This window comes from Selaginella moellendorffii, unplaced genomic scaffold (assembly GCF_000143415.4).
Source record: "Selaginella moellendorffii unplaced genomic scaffold, v1.0 SELMOscaffold_18, whole genome shotgun sequence".
Taxonomy (NCBI): Eukaryota; Viridiplantae; Streptophyta; class Lycopodiopsida; order Selaginellales; family Selaginellaceae; genus Selaginella; species Selaginella moellendorffii.
Genome location: NW_003314279.1, coordinates 1,201,404 through 1,220,710, shown reverse-complemented (window position 1 = coordinate 1,220,710; position 19,307 = coordinate 1,201,404). Strand labels below are relative to the sequence as shown.

Here is a 19,307-nt window from a genome sequence, read left to right as displayed (position 1 = left end):
TTATGCTTTTTATTGGGCATCCAAATACTTTTTTTATTACCATTATCAAAATTTTAATTATAAAAACAATCATACAATAGTAAAACATAACTCAAATAAAAAAATAGTGGAAAACATTTAGAGCTGCTATAAAAAATCTCTTTGTAAAAGATTGTTGCCACTTTAGTAAAATAGAAATAAAACAAGCTATGTAGTTGCTATTGGAAAAGATAAAGAAGTTATTTCTCTCTCAGAAGTAATATCAGAAAATGAATTATAAAATATCTGGACCATTAAAAAGTCACAAAATAAAATATTCTCAAAGCCATCTAGGTATACTTAAAAGCATACCAAAAATATAGACTCTTGGTGAACTTTAAACTATTAAATTCAATTTGTTACCACTTATTGTTATGTAAAAGAACTCAATTAAAACATAAAATTCATCAAAATCACACACATTCTAACTTTTAAAGTCTCACCAGCATGGGTATGAAAACTGGATTTTACTGCATGCAATAATAAGATTTATTATCAATGATCCAAATATAGGAAACTTTATTATTATTTAAAAAATAGTTATTAGGAAAAAGGAAAACACTTACTTTAATCCATCTTCCTTCATGTTTAAACATCACCAAATTTTAAATCCCAAGGCTTTCGAGTATGAAAATCAAATGTTTTTGGCTGGAAACAAATTTAGAAAGATCTATCAAGTATATTCTTTAGTATAAATGTTTAATGCTAGTTTTTAAAATTATTATTGAGACAAAGATCTACTTTGATTTCTCCCTTGGTTTGTGGCTTGATCTCAAGCGAGGGATTGTACTTATACAACATGGAAATACATTACCTCCATCTTCTCATGCTCTTGACATGATACAAAGGATCCATGATACGTACAATGTTCCTCCAAGTTGGTTCTCGTTTAGAATCAAGAAGGTGATGAAGTGATATATTCAATTGGAAGTCAGCAGTGCCCTTTATTGATACACAACTGTCCCAAGTTCGATGGCTCCGTGCCTGCCTGGAGCCTTCATCCTCAATAACGCGCAATATGCCTACAGTATGGCCTGGTCTTGTCACAAGCACTTTGTTGGTCCCCACAATGGTTACATTTACAAGGAGTACGACCGTGACATTGGAGTTTTGAGGATTTTCTTCATCAGGTATAACCTTCTGGGTGTGTGGTTCTTTGAGAGCTAGACAAGCTCACAGGAAAAGGGAAGCTGTCAAACAGGTGGTATGATGACAAGAATTGGAAACCGAGACAACACTTTGTCATTGCTTGTTAGGAGCACAATATTAGGGCAAAGAAGACTTTCGTTTTACTCTAGCCTTTGACTCTGGAGAAATAAGGAAGAATCGCAGTATTTGAAGGGTAGTATGATATTTTCTTTCTTTGGCCTTGTGTAAATTTTTTTTAATATATTAAAATATGTATGAGAAGTAAAGAGAAAACCCCTCATTATTTCATTTAAAATTTAAATATTTTATAATTAAAATGATCATCTTGATAATGAAATTCAATGTCTCCATATTTGTTGTCAAAATGTGGAAGTACTGTTTGTGTTGATTCTTCACTAGAATGTCATAGAAAAGCTTGATCCCAGTAACAAAAGTTCCTATTAATGAATCTAAGATAGTTTGTCCAGGCAGTCCTAGAATAAGAGTACATTTTTTTAAAATATTAAAACCATACAATTTCACACCAAGCTGTTCATCCTACTCAATCTAAACGGGACGGAAAAGCCTCACATCAGATGCCACAGAGGAACTTAACCAAGAGAAAGAGAAAAAACTGTCGGTCAGTCCGCATTGGGGCAAATTGGTCTTTGCTCGCTTTTCCTGTACGATGCAAAGAAGAATGGCAGTGGCAGCAAATTGAGGAGGAAGGAGTGATCTATTTTGTCGAGAACTTTACAAGGAGATTCCTCTGGAATGTCATAAGTACAAAGTTTACACTGCAGAAAGTGGACAGTCCTTCACTCTCTTTTGGCCTTCCTTGTGTTCAGACGCTCACGCCATGGACGGTGCATTAGATTAGATTAATCGCACTTAAACTAAATACACACTGCTTAGCACTAACACTCCCTCCCCAGTGTGGTCCACGATATGACAAACTTCGCTTCACTCATGAAATCGACGTTCGATTTGCAGCTTGTTGACGCCAACTCACGTCATTGACGGCTAGATTCCGCTGACGTGGCTCAGCCACGCTGGAAAATGCCCGGCCAGCGGGACGGCGGGTCATCATTTCCACACTGTGGCCATATTCATGCCAAGCGACTCAACCGCGGTTAGGTCTTGTAACCGCGGTCACTCCATCCAGAGTATAGCTTTCTTGTTCTTTTTGTGGATGCGAGGGAGGGAGGGAGATGGTGCGCCTACACGCTCGCCTCGCCCACCCGGGCGCACAGTTCTTGTTCTTGATCTCCCAGGCGCCGGGGCAGATGGATGGCGCCATAGATGCGCGCCGCGTCGAGATCGGCGGAAAAGATTTCGCTCGCGTTCTCGCCATTTTCGGCGCCGCGCACCGCAAATCCTTCGTCTTGGAGCTGGAATCGCCCCCGAGGTACGTAATATCGCGGTATCCTCCGCGGCGAGCGATTTAGGAGGCCGAATTGCAGTGTGTCGAGCCGAATTTCTTCGGATTCCACAGTGTCAGTGTCGCAATAGGCCCCGGCCTTGATCGCTAAACCTGTCGTGTGGATCCGGCCTAGAAGTAGAATCAAGTGTCGCGAGTTTCTTTCTTGGCAGGGTTTTTGGTGCTCCGTTCGTGCGTGGCACTGCATATAGGAAGGATTGTGATGCATGGCATGTGTTGATGGGAAGTTTTGCTTGCGAGAATAGGCTTGGAGAGCTTGCAATCGCTGATCAAAGAAGGCTTGAGGTTTTTCCAGGAGAAATCTCGAAGGTTTTGTTGCTAAATTGTGAGTGTGTCTGTGATATTGACAAGGCTCAATCAGGCTGCAATGCTACTCGAGCTAATTAGTGATGCTGCCAGCTTGAGCCGTGCCAATATCACATAGATAGCTAGCCATGTCTTCCCTGATCCCGCGTGTTCCTCGAGTCGAGCTTGACGTCTTGGACTTTCCATTTTCAAAGGCAAATTCTTATTTTTCTTCTTCGTCTTTTTTTCCATTGGACTTTGCTAGATTGTCATGGCCAAGTTTTCCGGCTCCGTATGTTTAGCTCTTGACTAAGTTGCTTAAACAAGTAGCAATCGCGCGAATGTGCTCTTTCCAGCTGACGTGCTTTGCAGGCTTTGAGTAAATCTGGCCAGCTTAGAATCCATTCTTGAAAGGAACGCGATGTTCATCATGCGAGTGGGGACTAGGCTATCACTCTGGGAGACCGGGCGGCGTGGTTGCAATGGAAGGTGAAAGAAGGTAATGTTTAAGCTATTCTTTTCTTTTTTTCTCCCCCGCGGACTAAATCGTATTCTATCATCTTTTCTCAAAATGTCAACTTCCGGGCTAGAAAGAGACCTTTGAATTGCTGCAAACCAGCTGTGTCGAAGGCGATCACCAATCGAGCGTTACGCGAGAAGATTTTAATGTTTTAAGGCATGGGCGACAAGATTGAAGCGGGGTTGACTAAATTCGAGTAAGAAACTCTTGGAGGATTTGAGGCCGCGCGCATGACACTGGGTGTAGTGAGCTATATCTGGGAGAAGTAAAATTAATCCTCGCGCGCCAGGGGGGAATGTTCGCAAAGAAATGGTCACAGTGCTCGAAGGATGGCATGATTTGTAATGCCGGATGTGTGAATATGTTTAAACAAGCCATGGTACCATTTCCATGCACGCTTGGATTGGACCTAGTTAAACTATGTGTTGACCCGTGAAATCCCAAGATCGTTTTGGAAGCTAACAACACAAGCTATAGTTATCAACACACACCAAAAACTTTCTTACCCCTTCCCTCCACGCGAGGTCAAGGCCGTCATGATGATTTACCCGGGTGTCGAAACAACCATCTCGGATTCTTTACTTTTTTCTAAGTTTTCACCCTCTCTCGGGAATCATGAATCCACGAAGGAATCCATTAAGGCAGCCTCGGAATTTCTCGAAAGTTTAATGAATGGTACATTTTGTGCTTGCATTGCAATGCAAGCTAAGGTAAAAATGTAAGCTTATAGCTGACCTCCGTGTTATTATAATTGTTTAGCATCTTTCTATGAAGATTTGCAGAGAGAGCTACTCTAAGAGTTTCTACCATGAGGGGGCAAAAAGGAAGACAAGCACAAGCTAGATAAGTTCTATAGCATGATGTATGTGGCATGTGGCGCATGCCACCATGATCATCATGATCTCCACCCCCGGAATTTCCACGCACGCCGAATTGTACCGTGGAGAACACCGACCGATCCCCCAAGGAAAGGCATGCGCCACCCCCATGCCATTCATGTGATCCCCATCTCCCATAGATTCTCTCCCCATGCAGCAAATGCCCAGTTGCGGCAAAAGCAAGCGCGCAAAACGCACGCCCCTTTTTCGTCAAGACGATGGAAGACTCTTGCTCCAGGTACGATGTCACGAAATACCACTTCCTTGCGCGAGGTGTCAATCTTTTGAAGTCTCCGTCCCAAAGACAAGAGATCGATCCAAGCGCGCTTTTCGTGAGAACCAGGATGATTACACGGAGAAATGTCTTTCGTCAAATGGCTGGCTTGACATGCTCGCATATATGACCGCCAACTTCCATTCGCTCTCGTTCTCTCGATGTTCGGAGTATTTTAATTCTATGTAGAGGTCGTATAGGCAGTTGACTCACTAATTTACTAGCATGCCTTGTCCTGATATCGATCATTCAAAAACATGGCGCTGCCTCCAAAGTGATTATCACAAATCGAAGCTGGTTTTCCTGATATACTCCATGGCCAGCCCTCAAGAACTTTCGCATTAAACTGTGTCGTTTCTTTGAGTGGGATGGGATCCATCCATTCCTCGCCTTGATCCCAGAGCGGTGATTCTATACTAATATATATATATATACACCTGCAACTACACGAAATCGAAGTATTCAAACGCAATAGCAAGTTATAGTCGTCGCGTACTGCTTGGATCTTCGTAACTGGATCACAAAAGGAGACCGCGACCATCAACATTGAGCCGCGCGAAAAGAAAGGTTTGCGCATGAATGAATGGAGGCGTGCCGCTGGGACCAATTTCCCTCGCTTAGATTATCTTGTATACAAATGTATTCCAGTTCCCAACAACAATAGCTGGGGGGCTTCACCTAAGTTTTACATAATTTCTTTGTTTTCTCTCCAGTTATTTTGGTGTGTAGATCACGGGATGGAGTACAGACGTACGCAGCATATTGTATCTCTACATGCTCTTTGAAAGTCAAGGTTTATGCTTGTATATACAGTGTTGAGCGAAGCTTTACCACAGCAATCATTCGCTTGTGCATGCTTGAGCTCGAAACTTCGAGATCTGGAACAAAATTATATAGCATAATGTTTGTTTAGCTTGTCTTTATTACTCCTGAACCTCGCCTGATCATCTAGCTAATGGATGGTGAGTGACTTTTGCAAAATGGGTGTGTGAAGAAAAGGTGGCCAAACAAAAAGAGGGGAAAAAGTGGTGGCTTGTCCAAGGCTCGCAATCATGGAGACAAAATGTACAGTGTTTGTTTTTCTGTGACTTTGTCTAACTGTTTGATTTTGAATGATCATTCTGACAATCTGCATTTCTGTGTTGTACTGGAGAATAAGTCACAGGAATAAAAAAGCTCAAGAGCAAGGAAGAAAAACATCAGATCAGAAAGAAAAGAACTAGCATCATTCCTTTTGATACCTGGCAATTGGCTTCACTCATTTCATCTCCCTGGCTTGGCTTGTGGTGGCTTAAACCTTAAAACTGCATAATTATACCTAGTTTGGCATCTTGGAACACATGAGTTATCAAGCAAGTATTGTTTATCTATGATACATTGGTGATTGGTGTGTACATTTAAAGTCAATCAGTCACAATTCCATCGAGAATTCCCTTTGAAGCTGCTGGGTGGATCTATTCTCGACTTCCAACAAACAGGATTTTCAAAAATTCGAATTCGGCATATTCGGATTGTTTTTTATGCGCCATTTTTCTGGGGGGACTAAAAGTTTGATTTTCCTCGGAAGATGGAAAGTGTGTGTGTCTTGCGGGGTGAATGAATGGGAGAACGAGGGCTATAAAAGCTGTGCAGCATGGGGCTTGATTGAGCATGCGTTTTAAGATCCTTTTTCTTTTGGGTTTGTTCCTCTTCTTGAATCCACACAGGGGCTGATCGATTCCTTTCCAGATTCCTCTTCCTCTTTCTGAATCTGAAGTACTGAATTCCTCCTTCTATTGGTGTGTTATTATGGAACAAGGTACCATAGATGTAAGATAAAGCAAAATCCATTCAAATCACCCCCTCCCAAGTGCAAGAAAGTCTATGATCACACATATATAGGTGAGGCTTTTGTTTCCATCCTTTTTGTGTGTAGAACAAAGGGTGTGGATTTTTTGGTGGGAATGAATGCAGCCCGGATGCCTTTGCCAACATGGGTGTCTGTGAAAGCTTGCAGGGGAATATTCGCATGGGTAGCTAGTCATTATGCTGGTTTCATCCTTTCTTTGTTGCTTGGGCAGGCAGCGAATTGTAAGTAATTGTCTGGGTGGTGGGGGAATTCTTGTGCTTTCGGTGTCTCCAGATCTTGGGTTCTTGTGAAAGTCTTTGAATTTGCGCCTCATAATGTGTGTATGCATATATAGGTCCTGATTTTGTTGGATTTTCATGGTTTTGATTTTGGCTCTCTCTCTTTCGGGTCGCTCTTGGAGGAACGGGCAATTTTTTCTAATCTCATTGCATTGAATTTGGATCTTGAATTTGTGTGTTGCTGTCACTGCAAGCTGGTTGCTGATTGGTATGGCGCGATGCAAATTTCTCCCATCTCAATCGAGCAGGCGCATTCATATCGATCGTTTTCTTTGCTCTTTCTTCGTGTTTTTGTTTGTTTGCTTGTTTTTCTTTCTTTCTTTCCTTCTCACACAGGCATATGTGCGGAATGTGTAGGTCTTGACAATGGATGCTCGCAACAAGGACGTCAGCAAGGAAAGAACAAGGTGAAATTTTTCCTTTTCTCCATTTTTAAAATGGACGAAAGATCGCATATCAGATCCTCTTGGCGATCACTTAAAGGTAACAGGTTAATTCTCTCACAGTCCCTCCTCTTTGGTACCGCGATGGCGATTGCCTGCTTGCGCTTTCTTTCTTTCTTTCCTTCCTCTCTCTTCCTGCATAATTGCTGATCACAAGCTCGAGTGGTTCTTCTTGCCTGCTCTTCACTTGACAGAATCCCAGCATGTTTTTCCCCGACCATTAACTCTACACCACTCCCGTAAGCTTCAAGCGAGCGAAAACGAGCAATCGTCTAGTGAGAAGCATATCATCTCATCAATCACTCACTGCCAGTCTAGACTTGTGTGTGTGTGTGGGTACAGTTGTTTTCCTTGTCCACGAGAGTGATGATACTCTAATCCAATCCAATGCATCCAAACAGTCGTCATCGCCCCGCTCTGGACAGTGCAAAGTCCTTGTCACCCCCCGTTTGTGCTCCCCCGTTTGCAACAGAAGCACACACACAAGCTTCACACAAACCTTTGTCATACAATTTGCCTCAAGCCTCTTTGTAGCCAAGGCCTCTATTCGAGCCAGCAGCAGGAATTCAGGCCGGAAGCACGCATCTTTCCACTGCAAACGGCTTCTTTCTTCATATCATTACCACACCAGTCCTTTTTCTTTTGTTGGGTGATAGCGGCAGAGAGAGCTTGCCAAAACCTCATCACAAAGAGTGTGAATGTATGTGTGTGTGTGTGTTGTGTTAAGAGCGAGTGCTTTCACCACTGCACAATTGCATTGAATTCCACCTCTCTGGACGACTGTTGCTGAGCGTGTGAGCGTGAGAGCAATTGAGAGAGAGTCACTGTGCGCGCTCTAACAGGAACAAACAAATAGTTTGTTTGTGTTTGTGAGGCACAGCAGCGGCAAAACAGTCGCAGCAGCAGCGGCAGATGCTCACGCTTTGCTCATTTTCGCATCGTTTCCTGCCTAGTATTTCTTGTGTACTGAGCACAGGTTTTCATTGTGTAGTCGTGTGGGAATTAACTTCCGAATGCCGCCTTTCCTTTTTCTTTCTCCTTTTTTTTCTCTGGCTTCTGCTTCTGCTGCTCCTGCTGGTCTATCCTTGTACCTATGCCGAAAATGAAAGGCGTACAAATATACACACGCAGTACTCTTGGGGAGGGTGTGTTCTTGTTGGTCTGCCTCGTACTGTCACTGAGAGCTATACAAGATGATAGATCCACACACATATACCCTCCTTCACTCTCTTCTTCACTTCACACTACAGTTGACTTTAGAGGCCAGTTTTTCACTTTTATTTTTGCCAAAATGACAAATTCTTGTGCATTGGCTGGCTGCTGCTGCAAATGCCTCCTGGTTGTCCTGCACTAGAGCATTTAGTACAGTTGCACAGGGAAGTTGTGAGTTGTGTGGCATTACTTGGCTCCCTGGCTGTTCATTGTTACTATTTAGCAATTTTCTTGGGATTTTCCTTTCTTTTTTTTTTTCGGTATTTTTGTTTATATAGGTGGCAAGTCATATGTCACCATTTGTTTCTCAAAGACCTTACAGGAGGCAGCATAGAGATCTTAGTTACTAATCACTGCCAGGGGGAGGATCAAATTTCTTGTGATAGCTACAGTTTCCATCTCTTTCTTTCTCTCTTCCTTTCTTTCCTCTTCCTTCCCGACCGGAGCTCGACTTTCTCTTCCATTCCCTCATGCATCGATCGAGTGACTTGTTCTTCGTCTTGTGACTCTCTTCTTCTTCCTTTTTTGGTTTTCTTTTTTCCTCTATTCTCTTCCTTCCTGCTCAAATGCTCTTGGGCCGAGTCCTTGCTCCCCATGAATGAAGATTGATTGAGTTTGAAAAAATGTATGCATTGAATTGCCTCCTCCTGGCCACTCCTGCAGCTCGACAGCAGGGAGACCTCCCTCCTCATCGTAGATCTTTATCTTCCTTTCTCTTTTACCCGAGTTCCTTTGTTTTACTTCCACTCTCGGGCATTTGCAGATGCTCGAGAGGAAGAGAGTGTGAGAGAGTCAAAGCTGAGATCTCCTAGCTCTTATTTTCCTGCTGGAGTGGAAGTATTAAATGAGAACAATGCTTGGAAGAGTCACCACGTTTCTTTCAAAGCATTCAAGGTGGCTGAAGTGCCATGCCATGCAAAGCCTTGACTTTTGAGGCACACATCCGGATTTCTTCTTTCTTTCACCATTTTTCTTTTCCACTGCTGCGACACTAGAGTCACTCTTCGCTCCTCCTCGCTGGTGTGGTGTGGTGAGAGGGGACCGGACCTGATTATAAATAGAGCGTTAGAGAGTGTGGGACTTTATTGCCACGGTTTAAAATCTTTGTGGTGGTGATGGTGGTGGTGGCGAGAGAGGTGAGAGCCGGCCGATCGATCGATCATCGGTAGAAACAGTGGCACAGCAGCAGGGATGGATCGGATCAAACAAGCTTCGGCTTTGTAACCGCTGGAGGTTTCGGTTCTTCGCTGCTGCTGCTAGTGTATATTCTTGTGCCACTGTTGTTCTTGCCGGGTCGGGTTGGAGAGATCCGTTTGAGAGAGAGAGAGAGAGAGAGAGAGATCTGTGAGAATCTTGGCGTGGTTTTGTTTCTTCCCGGCATGCTATCACTGCACTGCTACTGCAAGTATATCTTGCCTTTTCTCTCCTAACTGACGCTATAAATCGCTGCAGGCACCGCTTATCGATTGAGATCTTCGGACTGGATCTCCAGATCGTCATTTTTACTATTCCTTTCTTTCTCGAACTCTCGCGTGCTTTTGGTTTTCTCGTGAGCTAGCTCCACTCGGGACTCCACTAACGATTTGATATTCGTCGTCGATCGTCCAGGGAAATATATGCGAGGTATGTGATATTGGGATGGCTCAATCAGATGGCGTTCGCTGCAATGCTCAGCCAGCGCTCTCAAATTGAGCCGCGCCAATATCACATCCTTGGAAAAAAACCTCTTCAAGATCGCTGCTGGTCTCCAGGTTCCTTGTTTTCTTTCTTCCTCAGTTTTTCTGTTTCTCCTTTGCTACTTGTCTTTGCTACTTGGTGTTCTTCTTGCTTGTTTGGAGGATAAAACTATGCGAAGGTAAGGCATTTGGATCTACAAGTTCGTCGAAAAGTCCATGCATTTACATCTAGAACGCAGCTGCGGCGATCGAATGCTTCCAGCTTTCGTCAAGCCTTTTTCCAGGACCCCAAGATCATCATATCATTTCTTTCGTTTCAGCTCCTCATGGTCGAGTTTGTGGACTCCAAACAAAGACGTTTGTCAATGATATTCCTTGCTTCTTTTTCGATGAATCCTTCCTTCTCTCACTCAGGTATTACTCCAGATGGCTACTACCAGCTTACTTCCATCTAATCGGTCGGTCTTTACTCGTCTAGATAGACATTAATAAATAATGTGAGCCAAGTACCTCTAGAGCCTAGCTTTCAAGTAATAGCCTTTGAGCAATTTGGTTCTCTTACATTAAATAATCCATTTATGAGCACGTACTGTCGAACCAATCGTGGATATTCTTTTAGGGCTTATACAAAAGGTTTCCGATGTAGCGCCTGAGATTCCGGAATTGTCAAGTAGTAAGGTCCACGCCTTAAGAGAACATATTTGATACTAAATTGTTCGGGAGGCTTTTTCATGCTTTCGTTTGCAGCATCCAGACTCCGCGAGAATGTTTACGTGACATGTTCCAATCAGACAAAGCTTGATAGCAACATCTGAGATGCCTGTGACGAGCACGAAATGAAAATCTAGAAACCAGATCAAAGAGAAAATCAACGCAAGTGGCTCTTCCAAGAACAGAGTGGAAATCGTCACCTCTCTTTCTTATCGAAGTGCTGCATGGCAGCACACCTTAATTCCTGCGCTGCCGTCGCCCACAGTGGTGTTGAAAGTTTGTAGAAGAACACCACGTGGAGATCCCACCGTAAAAGCTGTGGCCTCCTTGCGTCCTGGAGATTGGGAAGGGATGGGTTAATATAAAAACTTTGTACTCCAAGCTCCTAGGAAACCAACAAACTTACCTGAAAAGTTTTGAGTGTCCCCTCTCCTCCCTTCAAATGCTGCTCGATACCAGCTTTGGTCGTCTAAATAGTAGCTTCTCCCCGAATTGCTTTGGTTCTCCAGTCGAGGATGTCCCTATGGATACTTCTATCGCTGACATTCCTGTTTTGGTAGAGAGATGGAGCTTTGAGAGCCATTCACCTTCGTCCTTCGATGATAGCCGGAACTCCGAGGATACTGTCTCGCCCGACTACAGTGGTGAGTTCGTCCAGTCTTCAGCAACTTGTGAGGACGACGATCTCAGAAGATTGATGAAGGCTATGCTCGATGACCATGAAAGGTCTTTCCCGGATCCCCAGCAGGTTGCCGTCAATCCAGTTTCTCCTCCACAGTATCAGCAGCAGCAAGAGATCGAGAGGAGTTTAGTCGACTTTAGGCACCACTCCCACGATGAAAGAGTGGACTTTGTCTACCCGGAACTTGGAGTGCAAGTGCATCCCTGGGACGAAGACATGGACAGCATCCGTCTCGTCCATCTGTTGCTGGGAGCTGCCGAAGCCACCGTCTGTGGTGAGACTGATCTCGCCATAGCCATAATTGACCGCCTGAAAAGCTGCTGCTCCACTCAGTCAGGAACAACAATGCAAAGAATTGCGGCTTACTTTCGCGATGCTCTCAATTGCAGGCTCCACGGGCTGAAGTTCTTCAGCCGGACCGAGTCTCAGTTCGACACTGTCGGAGCTTTCCATGTCCTGCACGAGATCTGCCCCTACATCAAGTTTGGCCACTTCTCAGCAAACCAGGCCATCCTCGAATCCGTGGCCGGAGAGCAGAGAGTCCACATTTTTGACTTTGATATAACGGACGGGGTCCAGTGGCCTTCGCTGATGCAATCGCTGGCTTTGAGAGCTGGAGGTCCTCCGCAACTCAAGATCACTGCTCTCTACCGGCCGAACTCCAAGGGGGCCCTCTCCACAACCCAGGAAACTGGGAAGAGGCTGGCTGCTTGTGCTCGACAATTCAACGTTCCCTTCGTTTTCAACCAAGTCCGAGTTGATGGAGAATCTGAGGAGTTCCTCAGCTCGTCCCTCAAGCTCATACAAGGAGAGGCACTCGTTGTCAACTGCATGCTCCATCTCCCACACATGTCATGTCACTCCCGGGATGCTGTCCGTTTCTTTCTCGGGAAGATGGCGGCCCTCCGGCCAAGAGTCCTGGCGATAGTCGAGGAAGATCTCAGCTGCACGTCGACGACGTTCACGGGACGTTTCCACGAGGCCCTGTACCACTACTCCACCCTCTTCGATTCCCTGGAAGCAACGCTGGCATCGGAAGATGAAATGCGTTCTCTGGTCGAGCGTGTCTTTTTGGGACCCCGGATTAAGAACACGGTCACTTCGGCCGTGAGTCGATCTCCTTTGGAAAAAGAAGCTGTGAGTCACGTAGACTTCTCCGGCAAGATGGTGAAGAACAGATGGTCGGGCCTTGCCGAAGCCGTCGGCTTCCAGCAGCGTTCTTTCAGCTCTTATAATCGTTGCCAGGCAAGGCTCCTCGTTGGACTGTTTCAAGACGGGCATCAAATTCAAGAAGATGAAGATACGATGTTACTTTGCTGGAAATCCAGACCTTTAATTGCAGCTTCTGTCTGGAGTTCCAGCAGCGATCCAGCATGATTATTCAAAACTCGTTTTTCCAGTATATAAAAGTAAGAGACACCTTGAGCAGAAACCAGCAGCTTTATCCGCATAAGCTTACGCTCTTATGCCGACTTTGTTCCAGACCAAGCTCTCGCTTGCTTTCTCACTTGGTTACAAAGAAAGCCTGCAATCCATATGAGAACGATGCTTCCTTCTAAAAGTTTGATTACCTCTAGCAGCTCGAGCTGAAAAGGATTTCCTGCATACAAAGCTTGAGTATCAACATAAGAAAGCGCAGCCCGTACAAGAATCGATCCTTTCTTATCTTTGCCTGTACATGTAACAGTCGACTCAAAAAAACAGTTACATATCATTTCCCGGACCGAGCTCCAGCATTTTAGCTTTGTCTCGCTCGGCCATCATCTCAAGGTATGTCTCCGGATCAAAATTATGAGGCTGGTCTGGTTTATCCATCTCAATACCGATAAACGCGAATATAAAAAGCACGGTGTAGAGAAATAGATAAGTTGCCTGGAAGCGAAGGTCAGACCATACAGACAAGAAAGAAAACAAAAACAAAAGAATAAAGATAAGGAGAAGATTACAGGCGCTCCGAATGCCATGCCGGTGAAGAGAATGGGCAGAAAACTCCATGATATCCATTCTAACAAAACAAAAAATTACGATAGGAAAGAGGAAGAAAGAAAAGAAAAACCAAGAGCTCACTTTGGAGTCCTGACGTAGGACCTCCAGCTTTTTCAATCGTCTCAGCTACAATCTCCCAATATGGTCCTGCTAGCCTACACAAGGTTACTTTCAAGCAAGTAAGAAAAATTACATACTGTCGTCTTCGTTTCCATGCCACGAATGAGCGCCATCGGCAATTCCCCAAGGAAAAGAATCCAGCTGCCCATTCATACGAAAATCTCACATCTTTCCCAGAAGAAAACGAGGAAAGTCCCATACCTCGTCGTCACCCTTGGTCTTGGCCGGATCCCACACCTCATCCTCATCGATGTCGGGCTCGACGTAGAATCCGAGCTGCCCGTTGGGCGGCCGCAAGAGCAGCCTCGGCCGCGAAGAAGAAGCTACGCGAATGCCAAACCCTAGGCCCTTGGCGCCGCCGCATTCCTGGTGGACGGAGAGAGAAGCTCGCGGAGGAAGCGGTATGAGCGCCACAGCCATTGCCATTTAATCTGACACGTCAGCTAGGGCTTGTCGGAATCTCCATAGTTTTAAATTTCCCGCTCAAACCTCTATCTAGGGTTTATGGTCTTTTCCGGATGCAAGGCGCGGCTTTCTGGCGGCTGGATGGAGCACGGCGTGATGGCGCTGACGAGCGCAGGTCAGATTACACGAAGATTTCTCGATTTTTTGCGAAGTCACAGCAGCAGCTACCTCAGGTATGAAATTTAAGTTGGATGGATCGAGATTAACATCGTTCGTATTCATTTAGTTGATGCTTCCAAGCTTTGAGGCGTGCTGTGCGAGGGAGGTAACTGTAAAGCAGCGTTTCTCCTTGGAGCCCAGGCTGTATCCTCCTCCAAAGAGGCAAAAGGCGGTTTTTCAAGCCGGGGAAAGCACGGAGAGATCCTTATGTGCTGAATCTAGCTTGTGGACACACAAGTATCGGCCGAGAACGAGAAGTGACATTGTGGGGAACCAAGTGCTTGTGAGTCTCGATTTTTTATTCTAGCTTAAGTTCTTTGTTGTCTGGCAGATCACGCGTTTGCATACTTGGTTACAAACATGGGAAGAAAACTTTGCTTCCAAGACGAGATCAGTAAAGAATGTTAAAAGAGCTGTTATAATCAGTGGGCCATCTGGTGTAGGAAAGACATCTGCTGCTGTTGCTGTTTGCGAGGAACTGGAGTTTAGCCCTGTGATGGTATACTTGAACATCAAAAAATTTATGAGCTCTTAGCTAACTCCTTGTACTTGTAGGCTGTACATAGAAAGACCTGGAACATACGAGCTGACAATCAGTGTCTAACAACAAATCTTGGACTAAGTAAGAAGGTTGTCCTTATATTCGATGAGATAGACAACATCGACGAGACAGCGATTCAGGCGGTGCTTAGCCTTTTACAACAGGGACGGCTTCCGATTATGTGCATCTGTAATGACATTTACGACAAGAGGCTTCGCAGGCTCATGGAATATTGCTCAGTGCTGAAGTTCCAGAAACCCAGTAGAAGTGAGGTGCGTTTTCCTTTCTGTTTAGAAACTTATCTTTGCTTTTGTTGCAGATCTTAAAACTCCTCATTCAAGTCCAAGAAAAAGAGTGTTTACGTGTGGACAAGGTAGTTTCCTGTCGCTAATGTGTTCCTGATCTGAAAAGAAAACGGTGGTTAGTTATTTTTAAGCTCGCTTGTAGACAGCGCACATCGCGACGTTCGCCATGTTTTGATTCAAATGCAGGTATGAACCGGTGTGTCAGATCGAGTTCTTACATTTTTTTGCAGTATGCATGTGCAGGGTATTCTCTGAACTCAGGAGTGGATGTTAGAGATGCTTGCTTGGGTTCTTTTGGGATTATGGACAGGTCAGTTTTGAAAATTCTATCGGAAAGTTTACCGATCAGTGGATTTACAGTTTTTGTGCCGAAGCGGGTGAAGGAAGAGGAGCCAAAACTTCATACACAATAGAAGCTCGCGTGAACATGGTTCTTCAAGATGTTGGTTTTATATTCCTTCTTGTTCAGGTATGAGTATCATCAGGTGTGGCTACTTCTGTCCTGGTTGTCCTGACGCAACTGTGCAAACAGGAAAACTATCTTAATTACAAACCTTGCAGAGGAGCATCCATCCTGAATGCCTTTTCGAAAGCTTCAGATTACTTGTGCGATGGAGACGTGATGGACAAAAGCATTTGCCGTGGCAGACGGGAGCTGTCGGAGCTTTTCTCGATGATTTTGGTTCTTACCTGGTAAACTGCCGTGTTTCATAGAAGTTTTTATAATGACTGCTGCTTTACAGCTCATCCATTTTGCAAGGAACAAGACAATCCTTCGACACGACTGTAAGCGGTGCTTGTGCGGTTTTCCTCACGACGCTAACATGCCTCGTGATGCGCGTCACAGGCGGATCACAAACTAAGATTTCCAATGTGGTTGTCTAAGAGTTCTAAGAAAAGGAATTTATCCTTTAAGAGGTGAGCAGGATCTTGGTTGAATGATCTGTAACTTATCAACTGCTTAACAGATGTGATCTGGATACTCCTTCCTTCCTCAAGGGACAACTCAAAATAAGTGCTGACGATAATCCCAAGAATGTTCAGCATTTCAGCTTCAAAGCTCCCGATCCTACTCGAGCTTCAGAGGACCTGTTTGCAATACTGAGACATCGATAAAAACTCAGTTGTTGCACTAAAAGGTTTGCGACTCTAAACTTCATATTTCCAATTCTTAGGAGCTCTTTTCGTGTGGTGCAGCTTCCTTGTTCCAAAGCCGCACGTCCAAAAGTACCAAACGCTGATGCCCAGCACACGTCACGATGGAAAGCTCCTCACAAACCAGTCCATCATGTAAGTCTCAAAGCAGGAAAAAATTGGACGAGTGGAGAGTGGAGGAGTGCAACTCGTCGGCTACCTCATATCGTCCATCGCCATCATAACATAAATCAAGAACATGCACCGGAAAGCATTACAGGTTGCTTGATTTTGCTCGGTAGTACATTCTGCCTCGTTCTTAAAACTCGGTACTAAACTGTGGCTCGAGTCCAGGTAGATAACTTGCGGACCCCAGCGCCCATCCATCCAGATTCCAGCTTCGAGATCGTTGAAAACTCTATCGAAGTATATTATTATTGCTTGGAGAGTTGGGATCGATCTTTGCAAAACTAAAGAATTTGGGATGAAAAAATCCTCTTCGCTCGGTCAACAACAACAAGAGAAATCAATATCAATCACTGTGTTACGTGATGTTTCCATCGTGATCCAGCACAGCTTCGGCTCACGAGAAACATTTGCCTAGTGGTTAGCAAGACTGGAAAAATTCAATAGTTCTGGCTAGTGAAGTTGAAGTGAAACGTGACAGCAAATCTAAAGGACGGGGCCACCTTTTGTACGTGCCTTGTTGTGCTCTCTCACGACGACTTTCTACGCTTTCTAAGGCTCCTTTATTCTTTTCGTTGGACACGGGAATCTTTGCCGAATCTTTGGCAGCCGTTGGATATTGCAAATCTGGGGCGTTGGTAGTCTCAAGAATCCTCGTCAACGGTCAAAGAGTTTAGCGTTTTAAACGTTTTCCTTAATTATCCATCGCGTCTTTAGTGCGTGGCGCCCGATTTTTCGTTTAGGTTATTTGGCTGCGAGCTCTTTTTCTTCCTTGCGTACGCGGTCCTGGCGGGGCATCTGTCGATCAATCGATGGATGATTGATCGATCGCTCGCTCTCGGTCGCCAGGCGCTTTGCCGGCGCAAATGGAGGTAGTCTGACCTAAAAGATCGGCCGCCTTTCTTCCAGCTCCAGGGAGAGCCGGTCCAATGCGAAAGGTGAGCGTGATTTCTAGGAAATTTCTTCGCTGATTCATCTTTTTCGTGCCATCGATCAGAGCTGAGGCAGCGCGGGCCAGGTTCTTTTTTCTTTTCGATTCTCTCGCTGGGCTATCCGATGGAAGATTTCGGCGGAATTCCGAGCGCTCTGCCCGATCTCCCGCTTGACCTCCTCGGATTGATCACAAGCCGGGTCGGCCACAGGGATCTCTGCATCCTCAGCGCCACTTGCCGCAAGCTTCGAAGCGCGTGCTCGTCGGACAAGCTCTGGCTCCCGCAGTGCCAGCGCCTGGCCGAGGGCGAATCCATCGACTTGAATGCCTGGAGGAGCGGGATGGAGTCACACCGGGCGCTCTATCGCTTCCTGGTTGGAGTGAGGCCCCTCCTCGGCATCTGGGTGCACCAAAACCCAGAGCTCGGCAACTTGGTGTACGTGACCTGGGGATTCCTCTCCATCATCGGCTGCCGGATCATCCCCCAGGAGCTCGGCCCGCGGGGGATGAAGCGCGGCCTTCTCTGGGCGCCAGTGTTCGAGGTGATTGGAGCTCCCGATGGATCGCTGGCCTTCTTCCTCCACGGCAGGGACAAGGAGGACTGGTGCTACCCGGGGCGAGTGGAGCCGGCGAGAGAAGGCTGCAACGTTTTGATGCTGGAGGTCGAGTCCTTCCTGGAGGCCGAGGGGGGGAGGAGGAGCCCGAGTGGCAGCCCGGACAGCACTCTGGCCGGTGTCGCGGTAGAGAGCACCTGCAGCAGCGACGACGATTGCTCCGGCAGGAGATTCAGCGCGAGGAGGCCGTCGGAGGAGGACGAGGGGATCTGCTTCGGGAGGCTGAGCTTCGGCGACCGGAGGCGGCTGCTGGAGATGGTGGTGGCGGAGATCCGGATCAAAATGCCGGCGCTGGCGCAGGGGCCGCTTATCTCCCGGCCGAGCTTGGCGTCCAAGAAGGAGCTCAGGGCGATGACCGAGAGGCACGCATTGCTGCTGTGGATGTACGTGCATGGGGACCCCCGCAGCACAGAAACCGGTCGGGGAGGTGGAGAAGCGAAGACGCCTTCGTCTTGCCACTGCCACCACCACAGGATTGTGGACTCGGAATGTTTGTCTGGGAAGTTGGGAAGCTCGTACGCTAGCGAGGACAGGCCTGCTGCTGCCACTGCCAATGCTGCCACTTCTACGATCGCTGCAACGACGCCGGCTTCGAAAAGATCCGGTTTTGCGGGCTTTCTTAAGGCGAAGATTAGGCAGATCGTCCTGCGGAGTAAGCTGGCGGCGCAGGAGGGGAAGAGGAAGAACAGGACGGAGGTGGCGTCACCGGGGGCAGCACCGAGCAGGCGATTGACGCTGCGGGAGTACCTCCGGCAGGGCGCCGGGGTTGGGCTCCGGCTCGAGGCGGCGAGCTTGAAGTTGACGCTCTACCGGGCCTGGCCGATCATCTGCGAGAACCGGTTCGCGCTCTACAAGCTCCCCGAGCAGAAGGCTGTGGAGGGCCGCGAGCTTGCCGGCCTGTGGGGCGGGACTTTCGGATGGCCGCCGGGGCGGCCGGACGGGGAGAGCAAGCCCGGGAAGCCACTCTTCTTCCTGCTGCTCTCGTACGACGACGAGGGCGATCGCGAGAGAGATGGTGGTGGAGGAGGAAGGCTGCTGATCGCGACCAAGATCCTGGAGGGGACTCACTACGTTCTTCATCCGAATGGATCGGCGATGTTCACTGCGAGAGTGGAGGAGCCATCGCCGGAGAGGTTCCCGTGGGAGAGCTACCGGGATGGGAGCGTCGTGGAGACGATGGAGTGCTACCAGGGCGAGGGAATCTCCAACGGGTATGGCTTCCGGTACCCGAGCTCCAAGCCCGGGGCGCTGTTCGTGCACCGGAGTGGGATGCTCGCGTTCGTGTGGAGCGAGTCGAGGGCGGTGCTGACGCTGGAGAAGCTGGACGTGGAGGAGATGCTGCGCAACGGGGAGAGAGTCGGGGCTCTCACGCCCATCGCCAACTTCGCCTATCACACCAAGGCCAATTCCAATGTCTTTGCTGGCTGTGCTAGCCATTGAGGAGATAAATATTCTAGGAATATCCGCCTTC

The 19,307-nt window shown here is 46.7% G+C and overlaps 4 protein-coding genes and 1 long non-coding RNA gene across 5 annotated transcripts; 4 read left to right on the top strand and 1 right to left on the bottom strand.

Moving 5' to 3' along the window:
- Nucleotides 1-2,301: 2,301 nt before the first annotated feature.
- Nucleotides 2,302-3,813, top strand: LOC112347004. Its single transcript, XR_002992635.1, has 2 exons — nucleotides 2,302-2,554; nucleotides 3,245-3,813. It is a non-coding gene; the product is annotated as an uncharacterized LOC112347004 (long non-coding RNA).
- A 7,423-nt stretch (nucleotides 3,814-11,236) lies between these two features.
- On the top strand, nucleotides 11,237-12,772 carry LOC9640496 (nodulation-signaling pathway 2 protein). The gene has a single exon (XM_002972075.2). The coding sequence runs from the start codon at nucleotides 11,237-11,239 to the stop codon at nucleotides 12,770-12,772; it is 1,536 nt and encodes a 511-aa protein (XP_002972121.2).
- Nucleotides 12,773-13,038: 266 nt separating this feature from the next.
- Nucleotides 13,039-13,938, bottom strand: LOC9650171 (photosynthetic NDH subunit of subcomplex B 5, chloroplastic). The gene is made up of 5 exons (XM_024676944.1): nucleotides 13,703-13,938; nucleotides 13,579-13,642; nucleotides 13,463-13,528; nucleotides 13,342-13,400; nucleotides 13,039-13,267 (listed from the first exon to the last, which is right to left on the bottom strand). The coding sequence occupies exons 1-5, from the start codon at nucleotides 13,925-13,927 to the stop codon at nucleotides 13,100-13,102; spliced, it is 582 nt and encodes a 193-aa protein (XP_024532712.1). The 5' UTR covers nucleotides 13,928-13,938; the 3' UTR covers nucleotides 13,039-13,099.
- Nucleotides 13,939-15,262: 1,324 nt separating this feature from the next.
- On the top strand, nucleotides 15,263-16,764 carry LOC112346932 (replication factor C subunit 1-like). The gene is made up of 7 exons (XM_024676892.1): nucleotides 15,263-15,281; nucleotides 15,332-15,440; nucleotides 15,504-15,664; nucleotides 15,715-15,757; nucleotides 15,819-15,889; nucleotides 15,940-16,110; nucleotides 16,169-16,764. The coding sequence occupies exons 1-6, from the start codon at nucleotides 15,274-15,276 to the stop codon at nucleotides 16,085-16,087; spliced, it is 540 nt and encodes a 179-aa protein (XP_024532660.1). The 5' UTR covers nucleotides 15,263-15,273; the 3' UTR covers nucleotides 16,088-16,110; nucleotides 16,169-16,764.
- A 266-nt stretch (nucleotides 16,765-17,030) lies between these two features.
- On the top strand, nucleotides 17,031-19,305 carry LOC9650170 (probable F-box protein At5g39490). Its single transcript, XM_024676701.1, has 2 exons — nucleotides 17,031-17,229; nucleotides 17,289-19,305. Exon 2 carries the CDS (start codon nucleotides 17,348-17,350, stop codon nucleotides 19,274-19,276), a length of 1,929 nt encoding a protein of 642 aa, XP_024532469.1. The 5' UTR covers nucleotides 17,031-17,229; nucleotides 17,289-17,347; the 3' UTR covers nucleotides 19,277-19,305.
- Nucleotides 19,306-19,307: the final 2 nt, after the last annotated feature.

What these genes read in the sequence shown, in the direction of transcription:
- LOC9640496 (XM_002972075.2), top strand. Translation starts at nt 11,237, where the DNA reads ATGGATACTTCTATCGCTGACATTCCTGTTTTGGTAGAGAGATGGAGC.
- LOC112346932 (XM_024676892.1), top strand. An exon ending in GACAATCCTTCGACACGACT is followed by an intron (nt 15,758 to 15,818) that starts GTAAGCGGTGCT and finishes TGCGCGTCACAG; the next exon opens with GCGGATCACAAACTAAGATT. An exon ending in AGGAATTTATCCTTTAAGAG is followed by an intron (nt 15,890 to 15,939) that starts GTGAGCAGGATC and finishes ACTGCTTAACAG; the next exon opens with ATGTGATCTGGATACTCCTT.
- LOC9650171 (XM_024676944.1), bottom strand. Translation starts at nt 13,927, where the DNA reads ATGGCAATGGCTGTGGCGCTCATACCGCTTCCTCCGCGAGCTTCTCTC. An exon ending in AGACCAAGGGTGACGACGAG is followed by an intron (nt 13,643 to 13,702) that starts GTATGGGACTTT and finishes ATGAATGGGCAG; the next exon opens with CTGGATTCTTTTCCTTGGGG. An exon ending in GCATGGAAACGAAGACGACA is followed by an intron (nt 13,529 to 13,578) that starts GTATGTAATTTT and finishes GTAGGCTAGCAG; the next exon opens with GACCATATTGGGAGATTGTA.
- LOC9650170 (XM_024676701.1), top strand. Translation starts at nt 17,348, where the DNA reads ATGGAAGATTTCGGCGGAATTCCGAGCGCTCTGCCCGATCTCCCGCTT.